The sequence below is a fragment of the Panthera uncia genome, assembly GCF_023721935.1.
Source record: "Panthera uncia isolate 11264 chromosome B2 unlocalized genomic scaffold, Puncia_PCG_1.0 HiC_scaffold_24, whole genome shotgun sequence".
Lineage (NCBI taxonomy): Eukaryota > Metazoa > Chordata > Mammalia > Carnivora > Felidae > Panthera > Panthera uncia.
Window position 1 is genome coordinate 32,679,724 of NW_026057580.1, and position 23,153 is coordinate 32,702,876.

Consider the following 23,153-nt stretch of genomic DNA (forward strand, 5'->3'; position numbering starts at 1 on the left):
AGGAAGGAAGGAAGGAAGGAAGGAAGGAAGGAAGGAAGGAAGGAAGGTTGGGAGGGAGGAAAGAAGGAAAGAAAGGAGAAAGAAACTTAGATTTCACAGTGTGCTCCTCTTGGATGAGCCAGCAATGAAGATTCTTCCCCCTCTCTGGGGGTGAATTTTAATCTCTGACTTGGCATTCTGGGAGCAGAAGTAAGGGAAAAATGAGAGGAGAGTGCTTACTGTTTAATATTTACACTTGTATCTGCCTTGTACACCTACCTGTTAATGAGACTGATGCTTATGTTCTGAACCCAACGCATTCAATTTTCCAGAGACTTAACCTCCCTGTGACAGTGCTGGACTGCATTAAGTTGGGGAGGAAACACAGAATTTCAGCTATTTTGTATATAGATTTTTCAACCAACCTCTCTCTTTTTCAGCCCCATGCAAACCTGGGTCCTCCTTCTGTTTCCAAATATTATAACCTTTTGAAGGCCTGCAGAGTGAATTGGGCCCATTACTATCAATATTTCCTTCACCACCTCCCACACTCTATAAGCACTTAGGCTACAACATTCTCTGCCACTGTAAGTCAGTTATGCCATCTTCCCTCAACATCTGAATTTGCGAACATCTTGAGTTCACTGTTGTCTACTGTCTATTCTTTATCCTGTGGCTTAAACACGTGGTCATTCTAGAATGGTTTGAGAGGGAGGAGAGATAAAGCTGTCATAATTAATTAGAATTTTGTATTACATTTTCCAATGGATATTGTTAATGTATAGAAAAATTAATTTTGTATATTGATCTCAGTGTACAGGAAATGTAATTATTCTATATTTACCTTGTATCTAGCTACTTTTTTGGTTCTTCTTATTATTTCTAATAGTTTAAAAATAGATCCTCTTGGGTTTCCTAATAAGGAGATATATTTCTTTTTATTTTTTTTAGTTTTCACTTAAATTCCAGTTAACATACAAGGAGTATTAGTTTCAGGTGTACAGCTTAGTGATTCAACACTTACATACAACACCCAGTGCTCATCACAAGTGCATTACTTAATTCCTATCACCTATTTAACCCATCTCCCCACCCACTTCCCCTCTGGTAACCATCACCTTGTTCTCTATAGCTTAGAGTCTGTTTTTTGGTTTGCGTTTCTCTCTTTTTTCCCCTAAGATCATTTGTTTTGTTTCTTAAATTCCAGATATGAGTGAAATCATATGGGATTTGGCTTTCTTTGACTGATTTATTTCACTTAGTATATTACTCTCTAGCTCCATCCATATCTTTGCAAATGCCAAGATTTCGTTCTTCTTTATGGCTAATATTCCATTATGTGTCTAGTGTATATATACCACATCTTCTTTATCCATTCATTAGTCAATGGATATTTGGCTGTTCCCATAATTTGGCTATTATAGATAATGCTACTATAAACATCAGGGTGCATGTATTCCTTTGAATAAGTATTTTTGTTTTCAGTAAGGAGATACATTTCTACAATGATGACAGTATTGTCTTTTCCTTTCCTATTGCTTTTTCTTGTATTGTTTTGGTGAGGACAATCTGTGCAACTTAGAATAGTAGAGGTCATGGTGGACCTACTTTTTTTTATTCATAATTGATGGGGATTCTTCTAATATTTCACTGTTAAATATGTTTTTTGTCATAAATTTTGGAGAGATAATCTTTATTAAGAATGTTCTCTATTCATAATTTGCAATAAAGATTTTTTAAGTGACAATTGGGTTTTGAATTTTAACAAGTTCTCTCCCATATTTTGATATGATCACATTTTTTTCTTTAATCTGCTAATATAATAAATACATTATATGGAGGTCACTTTTAATGTAAAATCATTCTGCATTACTGGACATACTCTTACTTGATAATGATTTATTATGCTTTTACTATACTTCTGGGTTTGATCTTTTACTTAATACTTCCTCATTTATGTAGATAAATTAAAGTGGCTTACAGTTTTCTTGTTCTTTTTGGTGTCAGTGTTATGCTAACCTTATAAAATGAATCAATCTTTTAGTATTTTTCTTTTTCCTGGAAATGTCTTATTAACTGGTGATTATATATTCCTTAAGATTGGGAGAATTTGCTTGTAAATCTTTCTGAAGTTTTTGTCATTTTTGGAGGATTATTTCCTTTATTACCTTTTAATTTTATCCAAAATTATTTTTTATCTCTCATGCCAATTTTGATTGTTTTTCTAGAAGAATGTCCGTTTTATGTAGGTTTCAATTTCATGTGTACATAGTACATACTATTCTTCTATGATACTTTTAATAACTTTTTTGATTTCTAATGTTATTTGTCTCCTCTCCATCTTTTAAAAAGGTCACAATTGCCAAAGGTTTACCTATTTTATTGGCCTTTTAAATTATCCTCCGTTTTATTAACTTCAGGTTATTTAGGTTAGGTTAACTTTATTGTATGTTTTATTTACACTTTATTTCTGGTTTTGTCTGTATTACATTTCTTCTGATTTCTTTAAGTAGCCTATTAATTTTCATTTTCTATTATTTTTCTATGTAAGGCTTTAATAATCCTGAGTACTATCATAGCAAAATTTCACAAATTTTGATGTAAATATATATTGCCTAGTTTTTCAGTTCTAAATAGTTTATAATTTATGTTTTAATTTCTCTTTAATTCATGAACTATTTAAAAGCTTTTACCCCAAGAGGTACAGTATTATAATTTTTAGTTTTTGATTTATAATTTTATCATATTGCTGTTTGCAAAAAGTGCCCTGCAATAAACTTCCTCAAATTTATTTTATTTTACTTTCTTAGGAGTAGTTAACTTCTGTATTTTGTATGTTAAAGAGCTGCACATGCTCTGTTTCTTACATATAGTAATTAATCAAAGAAAGATTAATCACTTTTATTGTTATTATAATATTCCATGTTATCATTTTCTCCACTTTTCCTGTGACTCTGTGTATCTGTATATAACTGTTACTATTTATTTATTTATTTATTTATTTATTTATTTATTTATTTAAATTACAGTTAGTTAACATACAGTGTAATAGTTTCAGGTGTAGAATTTAGTGATTCATTGCTTCCACACCCAGGGCTTATCACAACAGTGCCCTCCTTAATCCTCATCACCTGTTTAACCCATCATCCCACCTCCCACCTGGTAACTATCAGTTTGTTCTCTAGAGTTAAGAGTCTATTTCTTGGTTTGCCTCTCTTCCTCCACCACCAAGTTTGTTCTGTTTCTTAAATTCCACATATTAGTGAAATCACATGGTATTTGTCTTTCTCTGACTGACTTATTTCGATTAGCATAATACTCTCTAGTTCCATCCATGTCCTTGAAAATGGCAAGATTTCATTCTTTTTTATGGTTGGATACTATTCCACGGGGTGTGTGTGTGTGTGTGTGTGTGTGTGTGTGTGTGTGTACCCCACATCTTTCCATTAATCATATGATGGGCATTTGGGATCCAGGAATTGTGCTACAAGGCTTTTACCCAAATGATACAAAAATACTAATTTGAAGAGATACATGCACCCTGATATTTATAACAGCATTAATCAACAATAGCCAAATTATGGAAAGAGCCCAAATTTCCTGTGACTTTATGAAAGCTGTATGTTGTCTTTCATTATAAACCTAGTTTCACAGTTTTTCTTGTAGTTTTCTCTGTTTTTGTCTCACACACTTTGAAAAATTCTTATTAGTTTCACAGAGATGTGTTCTTTGGAAACTTCTTTATCACCTACTCCTTTTATCAGCATGAAGAGTCCTTCATCTCTTTTAATGCTTTTTTTCAATATTAACATTGTGACATCTGATTTTTGCATATTAGCATTTGCTTAATATAGCTCTTTTTATCTCTTTATTCCCAGTCTTCCTGTGTCATCAGGTTTGAGCTATGTCTCTTGTAAATAAATTACTAGATTTTGATTTTTTTTTATCCAATATGAAAGTTCTTAACTTTTGGGTGCCTGGGTATATCAGTCAGTTCAGTGTTTGAGTCTTGATTTTGGCTCAGGTCATGATCCCAGGGTTGTGGGATTGAACCCTACATCGGGCTCTGTGCTGGGTGTGGAGCCTGCTTAAGATTCTCTCTCCCTGCCCCTGCCCCTCTACCCTACTCAAACGTTCTCCTTCTGAAATAAAATTTTTTAAAAAGTCCATAACTTTTAGCTAATGAATTTAAAACCTTCCCATTTCTATAATTTCGTATATGTTTGGAACTATTTTTGTTATTTTTTTATTTATCATATTTTCTAGTTTGTTTTTGTTCTTTTTCCTGCCTTTTATTAGGCTGATAATTGTTTTCTTCTATTTTTCCTCTACTATTTTATAAATATATTATTTGTTTGTACCTCTTTGTGGTTACCTTAACATTGTTAACATACATGTTCAAGCGTATTTTTCTAACATCTCAAGTCAATTAGTATCTCTAATATTCCTGAGAACAAAAAAAGGCTTAGCATACTTTCATTTTCCCCCAATTCCTTGCAACTTTTATTTCTCTCACCTTTTAACCCTCATTACTATCATTTTGAATTTTATATACACGTGGCCATATTTTTAAAATTAAAATATATTTAAGCTTTTAAATAAACATTTTTTTTAGACTTAATGTATTTCATCACTCTCTTTGCTGCCCATTACTTCTTTTATCCTATTCCCTCCTCCTGGATTTCTTCTTATTATTGGCTTATGTTGTCTACCAGTTCTCTCAGAGAGAATCCTGAAGTAGTAAACTTCAAGGTTCCTTTAATTATAAAAATATATTTATTTCTGCCTCTCACTTGAATAATAGTTTTGCTGGGTGTAGAAATCTATCTTCAAAGTTATTTTCCCTTATAATGCTGAAGGTATTATTCTACTTGTCTTCTTGTATCCTGGGTTGTTCACAAGGAGTCTGATGCCAACTTGATTATTTCTTTGTAAGTAATTTTTCTTTTGACTCTGACACCTTTTTAAGATTTTCTCTTTATCGTTGATCTTCACAAATTTCATCACACTGTAACTAGGGGTGTGTGTGTGTGTGTTTTATCTTCAATTTATCCTTTAGACCAGAGGATCTTTGAAGTTCTGAGAAGTTTTTCCATAATATTTCTTTAAATGCTGCCTTTCCTTGAAATTTTCTCTATTTTTTCCTTCTGAACGTAGTTTCAAGAAGATGTTAGAACTGTGTGTCATCTGTGTATCTTACTCCCCTATTTCCATGTCTTCATCTCTGCTCCTTATGTGTAGCTTTGAGCTGGGGTATCCTTCTGTCTGCCATCATCTGCTCGTTTTTTAGATATTTCTCACAATCTCTACTCTACCACAGTTTATACTTCTTTTCTTTAATTTTATGAAATCTTTTCTATTATCCCTGAGGATTTGGGGTGAATAATATACATGAGGGTGACAGGTATGAATGGTGCTCAGTTTGCCAATTTAAATACCTTTTCAAGTTTTGTAATATTTGTCAACCACACTCAGCACATGTAAAGGACCAAATTGAGATTCGGCAAGGCAGGTGTAGCAGAAGAATTGGATGATGAACTTGAGGTGCTAGTGAGTCTCAGGTTTGGAATGGCAAGCTGTCAAGACTCACTTATTGTGGGAGTCAAAAGTAGACACACAGGTGAATAAGGAGAGGCTGTAAGACTAGAGGTCATGACAGTGAGTCCAGTAGTAGGAAAATTGAACAGATGACAATATATAAATCTGCTTATAGAAAAATAGAACCAGAGTGAGATTTCTAAATGTAAAAGTCTCTAGTACTGAGGGGATCCAAGAGATGGTCACTGTGGGATATAGGTTATGTGGAAAAAGGAAATCAAGGAATCCTGAACCCTGAATATTAGAAAGGCTACTCATGTGGAAACTGAGATGACACATGTGGAAAATAGTTTATTTGAAAATTGCTATTATAAAAGTTGTATCTTAAAAAGACAGCTTATCGAATCTATCAGAAAAATCATGTGTGTCTCATGTGCAATGTCTGAGTTTATAGTAATTCTTCATATGATGAAGAAAAATTAGCTCTCTCTTTATTTTCAGGAACATAGATTTTGTTGTACTCTTCACATAAGATTAGTTTTGTGACTTTAGACCACTTTTTCCATATATATACATTCTTTGGGTTGAGACAGCTTTCCTTCATAGAACAGTTTCTAGACATATATGAATATTCATCTCATTATAGTAGAATGCGATTGCTCATAAAAATGGGTCTTAGTTCTGTAGTTACTACACATTTTCCACGCATACTGTGGCCATATTCTTGTCTAGAGAGACATGAATTATTGAGATAAATGTCAGTAGCCCCAAATTGCATCCATTTCAATTTGTATTAGAATTAAAGTGTGTAACAGAGAGTCCCAAAGCAACAAACATAATATAGAAAGAGCAAATTAAAAGTCTCTGTATTGACACAGTGAGCATTTTATTATTTCTTATAAAATCTCAGTGCATCTAGTACTTAGCATTTAATATTGCAATATTTTTACATTGTTTTATACAACCTTATATTGACAGTTTAAAATGGGGAAGGAATAATTTTGCTAGCACATACAATTGAGATGGGACCAACTGGTGGAAGGAAATGACAGGTGAATTAGAAAGTGTAACTATGGGTATTAAATGGAAGAGTTATCTTTGAAATTCAGATTGGGATTAGGAACCATAGATCAGGAGTGAACAAAAGTAGTCAGCCTGCAGATATTTAAACCCTTACCTGGAAGAAAAGTCTCAATGTCTCAAGTATAGAAGGAATCACAGTTGGTTCAAGTGACTACATTATGCCTGAAATAGGAGTAAAGGTATGAGGAAAGGGTTCTAGAAATCCATGACTTTATCATACTGAGAATTGTCATCTTTGTGAGGATAAACATAAGTAACCTAGGATTTTTAAGTGCTACATGAAATAAGGAATCACATGCTGAAAACCAACTGGTAACACTTTAGTACTGTTTTTAAAATAATGATGACTATGGTCATAATCAGTTGATGCACTTGCTATATGCCTAGCATGGTGCTACTCAGCTTCTGTACATTATCTCTCAACATTTAAAACAACCTGGAGAGATAAGCATGGTGAAGTTCTTTTTATAGGATTAAAAGAACTGAAAAGATGAATTAACATCTGGTGAATTTCAAGAGAATAAACAAATAATAGGAATAATTTGGGCCAAAAATTTAAAAGACATTTGGCTTTAACAGTGTATTGGGTGGAGGTGGGAAGATGAGAGTTGTATTTTTATTTCTCGGTTAATGAGGTTTTTTTATGATTGTTTTTCTAGTTCTGTGTTTTGCTCTTTTCAGTTTTGGGGAATAGCAAGACAGACTGACAGAGGAAGTTTAGTTAGTTACTAAATTTAGTTTAGTTACTGATTCTGATTTATGAAGACTTGCATTTTAACAAGATTTACACAAAGACATTATACTAGTAGTGAAATAAGGAGCAGCTTCTACCAAAATTCAGCTGCTCACCTTCGCAGATGAGTCACGAGTAACTAATGGTTGGCACATTCAGAATAATTAACTTGTGTAAAGTGAAATATCTATGAAATCATGGATGTGTACTGCCAGTGACTCGATTAACTTTTCAAAATGATTTGATTACATACAACACATTGTAATGCAATAATAAAGAACAATGTATTAAGTACTTAAAAATACTTATGTTATTTTTGCACTAGGCTATTAGCCAAATCTCATTTTATACTTTTCTACCTTGAATATCACACTTGTATAAAAGCAATTTTTCCTTTTGGATGGCTGTTGGGTTGTAATCTTAACATCAACCCAGATAAAATAACAAAGAATTATCAGATAAAATGGAAGGATCAAGAACGTAGCCAAAAGAGTTATGCAAGATGTCTGCAACTTAAATTAAACCGAATGGGACCATTCCCATAATTACATTTCAAGAAAAAAAAAATTCCAAGTAAAGTAGTAATTGTAATCTCCCTTGGGTTTTAATTTACATTCAGCCTTCTCCTCATAAAAAATTGAACATGCAAATGGAATTAGGACATATCTTTTTTTCTATCATACATATCATATGCAGCATAAAGACTGCAGGGTTTCTAATTTCTGTAAATAATTACTCTGTCACACAGGAGAGGTAGATATTTGAAATAAAAGCAATGAGTTGAAGATGAACAGTCCTCTGAAGGACACAAGATTACCCCCCCCATCCCCCCCCACTATATTCAGTGTGAGTCTTTTCTGTTTCCACAGAGCATCTGTACAACCACCACTGCATTTTTGCACTTTTTCTTCCTGGCTTCGTTCTGTTGGGTTTTAACTGAGGCGTGGCAGTCCTATATGGCTGTGACTGGAAAAATTAGGACCCGGCTTATAAGGAAACGTTTTTTGTGCCTTGGATGGGGTAAGCATATTAATATGCCCTTTCATGCTCTTGTTGTTAAAATGACTTTGAACACATATAATGAAGCAATAGAGTGTGATTATCCCCAAGCTACTTTTTTTGTCCAATTTGATAAATGGAAGTGGAAATACATGAAGCTGGTTATTTTTGAACATTCTTTGGGCATTTGGAACTTTAAGAAGGAGTAAATATTGGATGACCACATAGCCATTCAGTTAAGCAGTGATGTAAGAAGAAGCCTAGGATAGCTACAGGCAGTACAGCAAAGTGTTCTCTGCTAATACATTCTGAAAATGCAAAATGTCTTACAGTGTTCAGGGCTCAAAACAGGTGCTAGTCACATATTCCCCACAAGAAAACTTTGAGAAGTCCATTCCAAGAGAGCTCAAAACAATTAAGGACTACAGCTGTCCATCACAGGAAGAAAGTCCACTTAGAGAGTGAATGAAACCTTGTGACTAGTGTGTGGGATCCTCAAAGGAAAAACAGAATTGTTGACAGACTGAGAATTAATTCGTTGTTTGCTTTTCTTTATTAGGAAAAGTTTCTGTCAAATTGCCTTACAAAATGGGCATCTTGAAGATCTGCATTTCATAAGGCCCATTCTAATGTTTAATTAGAATTAATTAGTTTCATTAGAATTAATTAGTTACTTTAAAGAAACTAGTTTCAGAAAACCTCAGGATTTTGTCATTTTTGCCTTTGAGTTCTGAAATACTTGAACTAAAAAAAATGGGGAATTTTGGACCAAATATACAACAGATACCTAATAGACCAGAAGACTGGAGAATAGGATGCTTGATGGAGGCTGATAAATTACAAATAAGTGGACTTATTACAATAACAGAATAATTCATACTGGAAAAAGTAGGATTAATATATTAGGGCTCTTTACACAGGCAAATGGGAGAATGTATTCTACTTGCACTTTCATAAAACTTTTGTCTGAATTTCATGACAAAGACCTTCTAAAGTTAAATTGGTACTGAATCAGGGGACACTTTTGTCATGAATCAGTGCCATAGATCCAAGAAATATAGAATGCAGGTAAGTGACTTTACCTAAGTATAAAAAGTGGCAGTTTTCAAGAATGGTAACTACCTCATTTTGTGTCATTACTAAAGATCTTGAGGAGAGGGCTCACAGCTGGTTGCTAAGTTTACAGATAATGTTAAACTACTCTGAATAGCAAAAAAGCTAAGGCAGTGGTGCTAGACTATCAAGAATTCTGGGAGGTGGCAGATTAGTGGCATGTGAATTTCTGTACAGCAAAATGCAATGTAATCAATTTGGGGAAATAATTACCCTAAATTGTACAGGTTGAAGTCTATTAATGCTTTAGCTATGACCCAGAAGAGAATTTTTTTCTAATGAACTTGATGTAGTCAGTCAACAAGTCAACTATATATATCCGTGTGTGTGTGTGTGTGTGTGTGTGTATGTGTACGGGGTGGGGGAGGCCCATATTTGTTTAAAAATATGATGTGTCCCTCTGAGATGCCCTTCATATTTTTTGTCATTAAACCTCATGAAGGAATGTGGTGTTACTTGAAAAGACTCACAGAAGAGAATAGCAGGAAGGAGGGGAAATGATAGGAAGAAAGAAGGTAGGTGGAGGGGACTCAAGAAGGTGATTAGATGATGGATTTTCAACCTGAAAAGGCAAACATCACCTTCCTGAAAAGAAGACATGACCACAATTTTTGTAAAATAATTAAACAGCATGGATTAGACTGAGCTCTGTTCACCAAAACACAGGGGCATTCCTTTGAACTTGAGTAAGGAGAGCATGATTCAGACAAACATAAACTAAAAGCTGTTAGGTCAGAATTGGCACAGGTATGCGGGCAATTGAATTCCAAAATGGACTGAGCAATGTGTGGAGTGATACCTACCGAGAAGTGCATGAAGCGAAACTGGCATATATTTTCTGACCTTCATTCAGGATCGCTAAAAGGAGTATGACCAAGAAGCCCCAAAATTAATTCCTTAGGGCCCTTAATTCGGCCCTACACTCTTGTTATTATAAGTAAATCATAAAGAAAGAATTACATGAATGCTTTACTTTTTTCTGTCTTATAATAAGTACAACTTGATATGAATCAATATGGGGCCACCTGAAATGTTCCACTTCTGTGATATTCTATCACAGCAGAACATCCATTTTTTGCCTTTCTGATTTTATAACTATAAATTTCCTTTATAACAGTGTAAACCCCTAGGGAAAAAATAACTTAAAAGATATACTAAATCTCTGTTATTAGTTTCCTTTAAACCCATGTCAAATGTGGTGGTAACCTAGCAACATTAGAGAAGTGCACTGAGTTAAAAACCCAGCTGTCGCTCTCATATTTTTGTACTTGAAAGAAATTTTGTAATGGAAACATACTTTATGAAGGAATTCATCCAAATGTAGTTGCTTCGATGTAAGCATTTTGAGTCTGTCCTAGCTTTTCTTGAGCCAGAGTGCACAGTGGTTACAGCTGAACGTGAAGTCTGACCATGTTTTTCTTGCAGGTTTACCAGCATTAGTAGTGGCCACATCAGTAGGCTTCACAAGGACGAAAGGATATGGCACTGATCACTAGTAAGTCCATCCACAGTGATAAATCATGTTTATAATTAAGTAAATCATCATCTATGCTCCATTAGTCTTGGTTGGCACTGCTGATGGCTTGCATTTTGTCACTGAGTCATTAACAATGGTAGAAATCACATTAGTGAGGAATGATATAAGGTAGCTGAAATGCGCAGAGGTTAGGAAGTAAATGGTGAAGCCCTGTTCAGAATCCTTGTTTCAATTTCACTTTTCTTCATAAGGACAATGAATTTTATTTTTAAAATATTTCAATATTTACTTTGTGTGTTTAATCTCAAATGCATTTGTTTAGATCTGGATAAATCTTGATGTTTACCTTTTAGAATATGATCCTGATGTGAGCTTCTAATTTCACTGATGATAATGTATATTAGTATCAACCAAGTTGTGAAAGATCAGCTCAAGTTTTGTTGCCGCGTTAGGGTAATACTGAAACTTAAGGATCAGGGGGATCAGTAAATTACACATCAGAAAATGCCTAGGCTGTGGGAGAAATTAGAGGGAAGAAAGAGGGTGGGGTATCAGCCCATCCTTATCACAGCTGTAACACTGATAAATTCAAGAGAGATTTTATAAATAAAGTTTATATTGAAATATTTAAAATTTAAAACAATGCACTTTCATATTTTATTTCATCTGCTCTCTCAAGGTGAGGAGGCAGTTGAGAAGTGGAGAAAAAGATGGGCGCATCTTCTTACAAGTATAAATTTTTAAAGTGAGATTTTCTGTTTGTCTTCAGGTTTGAGATGGGAATTAGTGCTAATTAGTCCTTCTAGTGGGCCCATCCAAATGGAGACTGTGAGAAGAGACATCATTTCACCTGCCCAACAAAAGGACATTTCCAAAGAATTTAAAGAACTCATGTCATTAGAGCACTTGTTTTTCTTCTGCCACCTATGTTATAAACACACAAACAAGCAAAACTCCCTGATAGCGTATGTTGTAGTGTAGTGCTTACTACAGCACTATTACCTTTAAGCCATTACCTTTTACAGGAGTATGACTTTCAGTATAAATCCAGTATTTGAAAGGCACTGTATTGGAGATATAGCAAGAGGTAGGAATTATGGATGATATGGTTCCAACTTTCAAAGAGTTTTGTGACTGAAACCGAGCACAATATAATGAGTAATATGTCAGTTTAAAGATTAACTCACAAAAATACAGTAGAAAATCAGTGGCAGTCTCAGAGACACCAAACTACAGTGTTCTATCAGACTACAGGCTTTTCGCCCAGGTGTTTTATTTTAAAATGTAGATATTAAATTATCACCCCCAAAGTAGGAAAGTAGAATTTTATCTGTTCACTGTTATGGCAAGGAGAAGTAACTAAATGCAGACTTCGAATACTCACATACACACACATTTGTTTTAGGTATATATCGATACATGCATTGCTGTGTGTGTGTGTGTGTGTGTGTGTGTGTGTGTGTGTGTGTATAACTACTAGATTAAAATTTTTAATTAAGATAAAATTTATGCAGAGCAGCATTCACACTGTTAAGTGTGTAGTTCTGTGAGTTTTAACAAATGCCTAAGTCAGGTAACCACCACCACAACCAATATAGAAAAAGTGTATCCTTAGAAGCAATATACAACAGTTATTGTTAATTGTTGTTAATTTTGGAGGCAGCATGATGATTCTGTGGACCTAGAACTAATATTGACAGGGTCAAATGTCAAAAGCAGATGCAAGAAGTAGTAAGTGTGACTCATTGCATCAGCAGAGATAAAACATCGCCTGGTGTTTTCCTACATTCCTTATATTTCCTTATATTCCTGGACCATGCACATGCAGATGGGCCACCTTGCAAAGCCTCCAGTGCCAAGCCCCATGCCTTCTTCATGCCTCTCTACTGTGAGAGAATAAATGTTCTTACCTAAATGGGTTACCATGTCAATATCAGTACAAACCTGCATCTCCTGGTGAATTTAGTAATTGGAATAAACACAGCCACACTTATTTTTATTCAGAAGCTTATCTTTACTGAATTTTGTTAGTAGTCTGGGGCAAAAGTAAAATCAGAACAAAAAACAAGCACACAAAATATAGATTATTTGTTCCTTTCAGTGATGGCTTTTAAACCAATTTCTCCCAATATCTCAATGGCCTCAAGGAAGAACACATAAATGGCATACGCAAGACTCTAAAAGCATGCTGTTCTTGCTTGAAAGAGCATTTGAAAATTTTCATAATGGATACAGAGCACCATTTTACAAAACTTATGTGATAGTCACCTTTGTACTAAAAGTCAATATAAAAATCTCACTGGAAGAGTAATTTGTCTAAAATGTTTTAACTGCCTGAAAGTAAGGCCTTATAATAAAAGTTTCTTTTCTGCGAAAGGTGTATAGTGTTTCTCACGCATCAAATGCTCTCATTTTCGCTTTTTCCACCTCTTCCATGCATTTCTGCTTAATTACAAACCTTCAAAATGGGCCCAAATTTGAACGCTAAGTAATTTGTATCACACTTCAATGGTTTAGCACTTATCACTAATTTCTGTTAGTTTTTATCTGATGTTGTTTTTAGCTGCTGGCTCTCTCTTGAAGGAGGACTACTCTACGCTTTTGTTGGACCTGCAGCTGCTGTTGTCCTGGTAAAACATCAAAATCTACTCATTCTGTTTTCTTATCAAAGACTACTTGGCTTCAATTACAGTGACAATTTTTGTGTTCACTGTAAAGAAACTTTAATGTAGAATGTATTATAACTTCATTATTAATTACTACTTAAATTTGAATACCAGCTGCTCTTTAGTCCTTTAGTACTCTAAAATACTCTTACTTTGAAGACTGAAGAATACTGAACATGCGAGTGTGGGATTTCTCTTACAGTAATTTCACATTTATGAAGAAGTTTGAGTAAGTTTCAACCGATTCTTCGTTGTTACTGTACACAATCAATTATCATTTCACTTTGCACCATTCTGTGCGATCTCCATCGTTGTTAAGATCGCTTAATCTTAGTAACTGCTGCTGCTACCAAATGTCAATAAGAAAACTTATGTCCATGTGTCCGAGTTTCCTAACCTCAGTGCACAGATTTTGGATAACATATTTCTTTGTTGTGGGGCTGTCCTGTATATTTCAGGATGTTTAACAGCATCCCTGGCCTCTACCTACTAGATAGATACCAGTAGTATCCTCTGGTTGGCAAAAATCAAAATTGTCTCCAGACATTTCCCAATATTCCCTGTGGGCAAAAATCACCCCCGAGTTGAGAACCCCTGCCGTATTTTGTGCATAAGGATTTAATTTTTTTTCTTTTTAGAATCACTAAATAATTCCTTTACATATTTAATTATGGGAACATGGAATTTGCTACCAATTTACCTTTCGTTCTCTCACTTTGATATTCTAGATTACAATACAAATCTTTCTTGTCTAATAAATCTTTAAATGAAAATGTAAGGGGGAAAATGGTCTGAATTAAATACAAAGATCCACATCACTGTGCAATTAGAGTTCTAATTGGAGAACTACCCTTTGGTTTCTTGAACAATTCATTGCATATATGGAAGCTAGCAATATCTTTATTAATAACTCTATATGATTTTTTCTTTCTTTAACATTTGCTCTCCATCCTCTAAACTATAGCAGGGAGCAGAAACTGTCCATGATTCACAAGACAAAATCTAGGCATCAGTCTTAGAGAAGAGCATAGGGAGATGGAAGCTATTAGGCACATTTTTGTCTGCTGCATCGAATTCTTATTTAATCAATTGAATTATTTCCCTAAGGTACCAAGTTAATATACATATAACCCTAAAATGGAGAAACAAAGAGTACATGTATAATTGAAAAACCAAAGTATGGTCTTTGGAGTAGTGATGGATTCCCTCATGATTAAATTGTAGATTAATAGAATCCATGGAATACACTTTTTTCTCCTAGTTCATATAATGAGAAATGTGAAGATGAGTAAGTCTTTCTCTTGATTAAATGGTATCTTGTCAGAAAGCTATGAAGAGTGACACTTCCTAATAAGTCCCTACCTATCAGTTGCTTTGGATCTTCCTTATACCAGCAGTTAAACAGATTTCAGCTTTATATTTCATCTGGCCAATGTTCTGGGAAAAAGGAATTTTTCTTTTTTCTTAACCAGTCATCCTGTTTAATTTAAAACAGACTTTTGTGAACCACTAGTTTCAATGTAAAGGCTTCATCATTTGCACTGGGGGACGCACCAAGATTCCATTGATCATGGAGGGTAAGGGGCAGGAAGGCAAAAAGAAAATATTTTTCCTTGATTATCTTGGTCTCAGCGTTGGACTGGATTCCTTTGTCAGGAAGTGCTGGTAGGTTAGAGAACTGTGGGCGCTCATCATAATAAGTTGCTACAAATAGACCACAGCCATCTCTACAGCTTTTTACAATTTTACTTGAGAGAGAAAAATATGTGTGATTTCATTTCAGATGTATTATGCGCAAAGATCTTTTAAGTGAGGGTAAGAGAGTCTTAGAAAATGCTGAGAAGTGTTCAATAGAGCACATTTTAAGAGTTGATGTTAGTATCCATCTCCTAAAGGATGCTGGTGAGTTGAATAGGCTTTCTCTTTTGTCTAAAAAAGCATGGTACATCAAAATGCTCCCCCAACCCATAGGAGAGATAGCTACACAGTATGAGGAATTTAGACATTCTTTTCTCACTTCTGGGGACAATGACAAATTCTTAGCACCTTTGGCTGCCAGGGCTCAATCTAGTCTCACACTGTGAGACTGAAAATCTTTTGACTCTCATAAGGTAAAACTCATTTAGACAATTGATTTTAATCAGGGGTGACTTAGAATGCCAGACTCACATATTATGGCACTGTTTAAAAGGTAGACAATTGAATGTTAATCTCCTCAGTGTTAACTGCAAAGCATGGAAATTTAATGTACTTAATGTACTTTAAAACTTTAAAGTTAACACACCATTGTTAAATTGTTCTCCTTTATGCACTTATAAAATATTTGACAAGTGCTTTCTATCACTACTGTTGTGAGTTTATAATTCTGAAATGGCTATAAATTAATCAAAGAGGGTTTTCAGGAGAAACAGGGACCTAATTTCCTTCAATATCATTGAAAGGTCAACCTTTGTTTCTGTTTGACAGGTCAACATGGTGATTGGCATTTTGGTATTTAATAAACTTGTTTCCAGAGATGGGATCCTAGATAAAAAGCTCAAACACAGAGCCGGGTAAGCTGCAATTGGTGGATTTTGTAGGTTCCTTACCAGTGAATCCCATACTCCAATTCCAGATCATCATTGACTGCATTTTAACTGTGCCTTGAATTTTGTTCCTGATGAACCGATGTGTCTGGTAGAGTCTGCCATTCAGATTTTTTTTTCAATGTGCTATTCTTAAGTAATGCAATTAATATCTAAAAATAATTTTAAGACCATTAGAAAGTCTGGGTTTGTTTGTGTGTATTGCTCGTTTGTAAGATAAGAAGATTAGATGTTAAGGCTGGAGTGAAAATACTTGTTCTTTTGTTTGTTTGTTTGTTTGTTTCAAGTTTTATTTAAATTCCAATTAGCTAATCTATAGTGTAATATTGGTTTCAGGAGTACAATTTAGTGATTCATCACTTACATACAACAGAGTGATCATCATAATAAGTGCCCTCCTTAATGCCCATCACCCATTTGGCCCATCCCCTGCTGACCTCCATTAAACCTCAGTTTGTTTTCTATAGCTAATAGTCTCTTATGGTTTGTCTCCCTCCTTCTCTTTTTTCTTCCTTCCCCTATGTTCATCTGTTTTGTTTCTTAAATTCCATATATGAGTGAAATCATATGGTACTTGTCTTTCCCTGACTTGCCTCACTTAGCTTAATTCTCTATAGCTCCATCCATGTTGTTGAAATGGCAAGACCATTCTTTTTTATGGCTGAGTAATATTCCACTGTGTGTGTGTGTGTGTGTGTGTGTGTGTGTGTGTGTGTGTATACCACATCTTCTTTATTCATTCATCAATTGATAGACATTTGGGCTCTTTCCATAATTTGGCTATTGTTGATAATGCTGCTATAAACATTGGGGTATAAAAATACTTCTCCTTAGTTGGACATTTTCAAAGTCCCCCTAGTTTGCATCACAATGGACAGGAGAGTAGATCAAACATAATGTTGATATGTGACACAATGGAATTGAGACAAACAATTCCTACTAGGGCAAAAATACTAGATTCTCTTTGATTAATTGTATATATCAGAAAATTTCTTCACATGGAACAATCACTAATGAAACAGTATTCTTGTCATATATTTTCATTTTTTATGATGTTTTGACTATAAATTGCTAGGAAGAGTTATTTTTAATTTTCATTTGCACATTTTAACCACTTATAAAATTTAGGAAAGCATCTCCTTTAATTTTACTGTTACTATGATACCACCACATTTAATGACTAATAACATTCCATAAGCAGATTGATATACCAGCCTTTTAAGGTTACATAGTCACCTCATCTTACAAATTTGTAGAAATCTAAAGGAAATCTTAATGCTTTTGAATTTTCTTGTGTATATTTTCTTATAAAAAGTTTATAGCTTTCTCCTTTCTATTTAGCTGTACTTTCATTCAAAACTTACCCTACAATTGTTATTTCTTTACTAATTTATAGTACTATTTAATAGTCATAGTATTTGATCACTGACCAGTGAGAATTTTAAGTCCTTTATGTTTTTATAATCTATGCAATGACTTCTAAGATAACCAAGGTATGTTTTCCCCTAGTAAAAGACTAGGTTTAATGCTTATATAAAATATAAATATAAATATAAATATAAAAATTTGATACCATTAATATCAAACATTAGAACTGCAGTGATGTAACAAAACATCACTGGAGGTTCCCTTCAAAGAGGGGCCAACACGTCAGAGGAGTCTCCATAGACTTTTCACTTCAGATGAGTCTCTATAGTATCTTTAACCAGGTAAACCTGAACCTGCACAGACACTGCTTTCTGTACCACTTGAACTTGAAGCTTTCACACTATTATTCTGCCATGTATGGTTGGACTTGGAGCAATAGCTTCAGTATTTCTGCCCAGATTAATTATATAAGAATAAATTGACCATACTGAGTATGGTGTATGGAAACTCACTTCTGCAACTAGTGGCATGCACACACGTGTATTATTAATTGGAGGCATGGGGGTTAGTGGTTAGGAGAAAGCTTTGAGGTAAAAAAATGTTTTTAAATAAAGCCATGCTCAGTATCTAGCTCTGTAGTTTACTAGCGGTGTGTGTCTTTCGGCATGTTATTTCATTTTTCTGGGGTTCGGTCTTCATACCTGTAAAATGGGGATAATCATTTTTGCTTCATAATAGAGTAATGTGTATAAAGGATTCATTAGAGTAGCAAATAGCAAGTACTCATTCAACCAATTGTGGCTATTTTTATGATGAGTTAAATGAAGAAAAAACCCTGATTTCTATCAATCAAGCATCTATGATTCCACCACTGATGACCTTGAGGTCAAAAAAAAAAAAAAAAAAAGAGATGAGATCATCAGAATGAGTATAAAGCTAAGGATTTATTACATTTGCAGTTAGTATTTTTTTCTCATTTAATCATTTTATATGTAATATCCAGTTTGATTCACATAGCTCTTTGTAAGAGAAAACATGTTTAAGAGAAATGACAGCTTTGTCATGTTATGAATTTAGAAATTATCCACTTTAATCTACACATTAATTTTAAAACGTCTATTTATAAAAATAGTATTAGAAGTTACATCTGTTTTACTGGCAAAATGGAGCCAGTGTTTTTCTGGTTCAAAGGCCACTATTGAAGAAATAAAAATGTTAATATGTGTATAAAAAAGCAGAATGTTGATTACTGTTCAAAGCAGAAAAGAATTATCAACAAGTTAATAACTCTAGGTGTTAAGAAAGTCTTTCTATAATATAAAATGCAATTTATGCCGAAGTATGTATAGATTGAAATTTGCTATTTCAAAATGTTATTGAAGGAAATTTTTTAGAAAATATAAGTGATAAGCAGCATCCGGGTGGCTCAGTGGGTTTAGAGTCCGACTTGGCTCAGGTCACGATCTCACAGTTCGACAGTTTGAGCCCCTCATTGGGCTCTGTGCTAACAGCTCCAAGCCTGGAGCTGGAGCCTGCTTTAGATTCTGGGCCTCCCTCTCTCTCTGCCCCTCCCCTGCTCTTACTCTGTCTCTCTTTCTCTCAAAAATAAATAAACATTAAAAAATACTTTAAAAATATATGTATATATAAGTGTTTGAAGCTATTTCACTTCACAGAGAATCAGTGAAGGCAATCATAAAGACTTCAGTGAACAATCAATAATCAGAATTAACTATGGAAACGTTGAGCAGGAAGTTAATTAACTTAACAGTTGATGCCCCTAATTGTAAATATTGACCATTTCAGATTGAAAAAATATATATATCATGTTTATGACTTGATATGTTTATGAAACATTGTTTATTATTTAGACTCAAATATGTTCCTCTTCCCATTTTTTCTGTTTCCTCCATTGTATAATTAATCATTATAAACTAACCAAGCATAGTTTATGCTCAATAACTATTTATAAAGGAATGAGTGAATGAATATTTAAAAATACAGTGTCTTGACAAGTTTATTAATACCCAAATTATATTAAGTTTTTCTAACATGTAAAATATAGTTACCCAAAAGGGATTGATTGTAATTAACACATCCTATATAAAAAAAAATTGGAAATAATGAAAAGACAAAATGGCATGTGTCTTCTTAGAACATCTCAAGCAAAATATTTCACTTTTTTTTCCCTTTTTCTTCAATGGGACTTTCTTATCTACTGTTTTAAACTGGTTTTATCTCATCTACATAAGTTAAGGAAACTACCAGGATCTTGTACAAGTATCATGAGATTTTTCCAAAGGGAAAGGGTAATATTTTCTTTTCAGGTAGTTTACATGGTATCAACAATAAACCAATCGGACAATTTTTTTTTTTCTAAGCAAAAGAAAAACAAAATTGGGAAGGGAAACTTGTAGACCTCAAGACCCTGCACGAGTAGACAGCATAATCTGGGTGAAATGACTGTGTTGCTGCCCTGGTGAATATGGTAACATTTGAACTTATGGGAAATTCAATTTTTTTAACCATTGACACTTTTTATTTTATACATGTATAATTTCCCCTGTAACAAAGAAACAAGATTTTATTTCCATTGCAGCAACCCTGTTCTGCATTTAGACTATGTGTTCTTCATACTGTATTAATTTCTGTAGTGGTCATACAAACTAGGGGAAAATATTCTGTCTCCTTGGATAACGTATCTTTCCTCTGCTCCATATACATCTAATAGTCAAATTCCAAAAGTGCCCAACCAGTTATCATCAAGTATAGCTTTCAACAGTTAGTCCTGACTGAAGGAAGTATGTATAGCCTTTTAGTCACAATCAATCTCAACTAAAGAGAAATAAGCATTTCAAATACTGACTTCAGATTTATTTTCAGGAAAGTCCATACTTAGAACAAATTAGTTTTTCTCAAAGCTAAAATATTCGTACCATATAGTAAAATTAATTTTTAGTCACCTTTGGCTTTTCAATCTTGTTTTAGAGCCTAGAGACAAAGAGTCCTTAAACTGAGAAAGCCACATTTGTATTTAAAGCACAGATACCCAATAGCATATCTTCTCTGATAAAGGAAACAATAAATAAGTCATGTCTTTTTAATATTAATCTGATGGAACTTAACAAGATTGAAGACACTCAAATATATAGTTGCAATTACGTGAATTCCTGCTTTTCATCAGAATAATCTATGGAGCTTTAAAAAACACAAATGCCTTCACCCTATTAAATTGGAGTCTTTGGGGTCTATCTATCTATCTAGATATATATCTATCTCTATCTCTATCTATCTATATAGACGGATAGATAGAGATAGAGATAGATATATAGATATCTCTATAGATATATATTTATCTGATGATCTATATATAGATATGTAGATATCTATATATAGATATACAGATAGATATATAGATAGATATATCTGATGTGCAGCTACTGTGGAGAATACTGGTATAGGTACTCCTTTGGGAGAAGTTTCAAACACATTAGCATGCCTGTTGAGGCACTCATGATCCAAACTGAATAGACTATTGCTTACTTATTGTGAAAAGTTTGGGCACATGTGCCAGTACATAAGTCTTGGGTTGAATCAGTAAAATGAATAATTTAGTATCATAATTTCCCACCCTCACATCTAACTCTAAAAGCTTTGATTTTTCTCATGAGGTCTACTGATCAATCTACTTAATAGCTTTCAGATTTATTATCTCATCCAAGCACTGTTCACAAATGAGTGCACTTTTTAAAACAAACCAGACATTCTGAATTATGACCATCTTAAGATGTTTCTCTGTACTGCCACTTTTATTAACACATGCCCACTAAATATTATTTTGGAAAAACCTACTAGGAAAACATTTTATTTTATTTTATTTTATTATTTTATTTTATTTTTATTTATTTTTATGGTTCTCATGTACTTTAATTATAAATATTATAGGTCACCTATGGTTTGCTGTAGGTATATTTTATTTTATTTTTTGTCAAATTGGCTTCTATACAACACCCAGTGCTCATCTCAACAAGTGCTGTCCTCAATGCCTGTCACTCATTTTCCCCTCTTCCCCACTCCCCATTCATCCTCAGTTTGTTTTCTGTATTTAAGAGTCTCTTGTGGTTTGCCTCCCTCCGTCTTTGTTTGTAACTATTTTTCTCCCTTCCCTTCCCCCATGGACTTCTGTTAAGTTTCTCAAGATCCACATATGTGTGAAAACATGTGATATCTGTCCTTCTCTGACTGACTTATTTCACTCAGCATAATACCTTCCAGTTCCAGCCACGTTGCTGCAAATGAAATGATTTCATTCTTTTTCATTGCCAAGTAGTATTGCATTGTATATATAAACCACATCTTGTTTATCCATTCATCATACCAAATAGCATATCTTCTCTGATAAAGGAAACAATAAACAAGTCATGTCTTTTCAATATTAATCTGATGGAACTTAACAAGATTGAAGACACTCAAATATATAGTTAGGGCAATTATGTAAATTAGTGAAAAAAGTTGATGGAGTTTAACCTCTTTCCATAATTTGTCTATTGTTGAAAGTGCTGCTATAAACATTGGGGTACATGTGCCCCTATGCATCAGCACTGCTGTATCGCTTGGGTAAATTCCTAGTAGTGCTATTGTTGGGTCATAGGGTAGTTCTAGTTTTAATTTTTTGAGGAACCTTCACACTAGGAAAACATATATTTTAAACATTAACTGCACAAGAGAATTGACGAGAGAAGTATACCATGGAAAATTATTTCAAGATGTTTTGATTTTGAATCAAGTAATTTCTTTTTGGTTTTTCATAAGAAAGTTGTATTTTAATAAATCAGTAATTTTCAAGGGATTATTTTCTAAAGTAAAATGTGTGTAAAGTTTTTTTGTATAGCATGACTTTGCTTCCATGATATAGTAGATTGAATCTGAATAATTTGTATCTGAATTTACATCTGAATTTGTATCTGAAAAATCCTCCAGACTAGAATAGACCATTTAAATGCTGTTAGGTTGGAGTCTATGAAAAAATGTTCAGAAAGAATATTTTGAACTTAATGTTAAAGTGTTTTATTAAAGCATTCAACTGTCACCCCTCTTATTATAAACTAATATTTCATCAAATTTCATCAGCTCCTATATTCAGATCATCCTAAAATATAGATAATACATTGATGGCTGTGAGAAATTTCAAAATAATGAATTTGTTGAGATGAAGGCTACATCTTCCACAAATGATTAAAGACCTAAAATATATATCTTCCTATATCGGGCTTCTGAGATACATGTTTACATTTCAGAAGGTTTTAGTTGGTATGATGTCCCTTCTGCAAATGACAATGAAAATCTTTGAAGCTAGGAGTCCTAAGGCGTCTGATAATTAGAGGTCTGAATAAAGGGTTTTCACCGTATGTCTACACAAACACATGCTTATGTTTAACTCAGTGTATTGGGCAGTTTTGATCTGTAGATACAAGGGCCATTTATGGTATAATTGATGGGTATATGCTTTGCATGCAACAAAGGCCCATCTTACTGAAAGGTATAATGTTACAAAAATAATGTGTGGTGTTAATTGCATCTTTAAAACAACCTAGAGCATTCACTTTGATAAA

The 23,153-nt window shown here is 33.8% G+C and overlaps 1 protein-coding gene across 1 annotated transcript in view; it reads left to right on the forward strand.

Annotated features, from left to right (window-relative positions):
- Nucleotides 1-23,153, forward strand: part of ADGRB3 (adhesion G protein-coupled receptor B3) — a 125,983-nt gene that overhangs the window by 84,739 nt on the left and 18,091 nt on the right. The window contains exons 3-6 of the mRNA XM_049653873.1: nucleotides 8,203-8,353; nucleotides 10,871-10,940; nucleotides 13,486-13,552; nucleotides 16,055-16,140. Coding sequence (XP_049509830.1) covers nucleotides 8,203-8,353; nucleotides 10,871-10,940; nucleotides 13,486-13,552; nucleotides 16,055-16,140 — 374 coding nt within the window. The remainder of the gene's footprint in view (nucleotides 1-8,202; nucleotides 8,354-10,870; nucleotides 10,941-13,485; nucleotides 13,553-16,054; nucleotides 16,141-23,153) is intronic.